Genomic DNA, 2,322 nt, shown 5'->3' with positions numbered 1-2,322 from the left:
TGATCAGTTACACTAAATCCACTTTGATACATGCACCTCGTTATCTTTCATTTGCTGTAATGTGGTATGTAACTTATTAATATGTTTGATATCTACACCAGTGGCATTTTGTAGTTTAGCATTCATTCAGTAATAATGTAAGTAATTTTAGGCCCTGATTACGTAGATGACTAGTTACGATCAGGATATGAGAAATTTTAATCTTTTCTTGTCCCATTCTTTATTCTCTTGAAGTTTATAACATGGGTGTTATAAAAACACATGTGACAGCAGCAGTTTATTATAAAAGTAGGTATTAATAAGGAAAAGAAATTGTGTGTAAAAGTATACTATATTATTATGTACAGGCTTAGTAAGATGTCCACCCTCTTGGAGCATCAATGGCATCATTTACCCTCTTTCTCATGGATTTTACAAGGTTGGATAAAGTATCTGGGTGGCGGTGGATGCTGCCCCACACTCAATCGGGGTTTATTTCGCATCCCTTTGGAGGCCAGTCCAGGAAATTGATCTCAAATGTGCTTGGCTTCACACTGTCGCACACTGACTCATATGAACTGGACTTGTATCATGGACCACAGTGATTGTCTGAGGAGCAGGAATGGCCATCACTCGCACGGTGGGTAGCAGAACCTCCTGTAGTATACAGAAATACTCCTTACTAGGTCGACCTTCAATCTGCATCAACTCACCTCGTCCACCCCCACAGGGCTGTGGTTACACGACCACTGTGTGCATTCTGCACTATGTGCTGTTCTATATATTGAGTATTTTTAGGCCTCCATCACACCGTTGCCCCTACCTTCACAGATGAAAAACACTTATCTCCAAAGATCACGTTTTCCGCCAAATCATCACTTTCTGCTCTGTACTGAAGGGCAAACCCCAGCCGAGCCTCTTCATTTGCAGGTGACTGCTCTCTATGCACAGCTGGGACATAACAGGAAATGTCTGCTTCGTGCAGGTGTTGTCTTGCTTTTGACTCACTGCAGGTCAAATGGAGGTCACGCCTAATCTGTGCTGCTGGTGCTAGTGGGCATTGTCGTGCTGTCTCTACAACAGCCTCGTCCTGTTCTCGCGTTGTAACCCTTGGTCGTCCACTGTGAGGTCTTGTCCTTACTGACCCTTCCTGTTGCAATCGTGTGATCCACTTGTGAACGGTGAACATGTGTAGACCAGTTTCACGCGAAATTTCCTGTGCAGTCATACTAGCTTCCCACATTCCAATAATCTGTTCACGGTCTGCTATTACAGTGGGGGAATTCTGATGGTGCTCAGCCATGTTATCTGATATGGGGATGATATCGGTACGAGTATTAGGCTGGACCTAAACGATATGGATGCAGTTCTACTGTGACAATGTAATTACTGCAATAATGTATTACAAGCATTGCACGTAACATATTGAGGTATGAAATTATAAAAGGCAAATCACTGCAGATTATTTAATGACAAAATGTTATCATATTAGGTAATCAACAAATCTATGGCAAGAAAGTGACCACAACCTTACCGGATATCGTGACGATAGCAGACTGGAGAGCAAGACTTCATCCTCTAACAAATGATCTCGGTTTTAGTGAAGCTTGTGAAGTAGTGAACGACCTGGTTCAATAATAGGTCCCTCACTTGGGACAGTGGGTATGTGTAGTTTGTTACCACCTTCCAGAAGTGCTGCTGGTTCTCCAGGTGAAACCCTTGTTGATATAATATCTACCCCACGAAATATTATTCTAGTCGTCGGATACTGAATATCTATGAATATACAGGGTGTAACGGGACGTATGACGAAAACTTACACCAATGATCTGTCATACATTTTGAGTATATTTTGTTCTATAACATATACTCTCTGTGACCCCAGTTCAGTACCCAGCATTCGGCTGTTTAATTGTAAAGTTTCGTGACTGGCATGTGCCATTGGGTGAGAGCTTCGAAGGGCGACGGGAGACGAGTATTATTAGCTTATACTGTACTGTACATAAAAATCCCATATCCTATCAGTACAAACGAATTTTAAGAAGAACCTTTACGTAGTCTATTGATTCTTTAACATCGGCATGTATTAGTGCAATTCTTTTGCACAAATCGACTGTAAATTAAGGATTAAATTCAAACTTTATGACTTGAGGGAGAGCAGAGAGGGAGGGAGGGAGGAGAGGGGCTGGTGTGTTGTTGCCAGTTATGTAATCTTTAGTTTGTAGGATATTGCTACCAGCATTATCATAACACCCGCAGCTCATTCAATGGAAAAACTTTATTATAAAGGGAGATTAGCTTCACTTTAACTACCCCCCACATCCCGACGTTTTCTGGGCAGTG

At 41.8% G+C, this 2,322-nt stretch overlaps 1 protein-coding gene across 1 annotated transcript; it reads right to left on the bottom strand.

The window, feature by feature from the left end:
- Positions 1–528: 528 nt before the first annotated feature.
- LOC145392441 (uncharacterized) lies at positions 529–1,282 on the bottom strand. Its single transcript, XM_080266849.1, has 2 exons — positions 803–1,282; positions 529–711 (listed from the first exon to the last, which is right to left on the bottom strand). The coding sequence occupies exons 1-2, from the start codon at positions 1,280–1,282 to the stop codon at positions 529–531; spliced, it is 663 nt and encodes a 220-aa protein (XP_080122975.1).
- Positions 1,283–2,322: the final 1,040 nt, after the last annotated feature.

Source organism: Coenobita brevimanus, chromosome 22 (assembly GCF_032717465.1).
Source record: "Coenobita brevimanus isolate Jiangsu-jjx chromosome 22, ASM3271746v2, whole genome shotgun sequence".
Taxonomy (NCBI): Eukaryota; Metazoa; Arthropoda; class Malacostraca; order Decapoda; family Coenobitidae; genus Coenobita; species Coenobita brevimanus.
This window is presented reverse-complemented; position numbering and strand designations above follow the sequence as displayed.

Coding starts and splice junctions, on each gene's coding strand:
- LOC145392441 (XM_080266849.1), bottom strand. CDS start 1,282: ATGGCTGAGCACCATCAGAATTCCCCCACTGTAATAGCAGACCGTGAA. Junction 712..802: donor AGTGTTTTTCATCTGTGAAG/GTAGGGGCAACG, acceptor GTGTAACCACAG/CCCTGTGGGGGTGGACGAGG.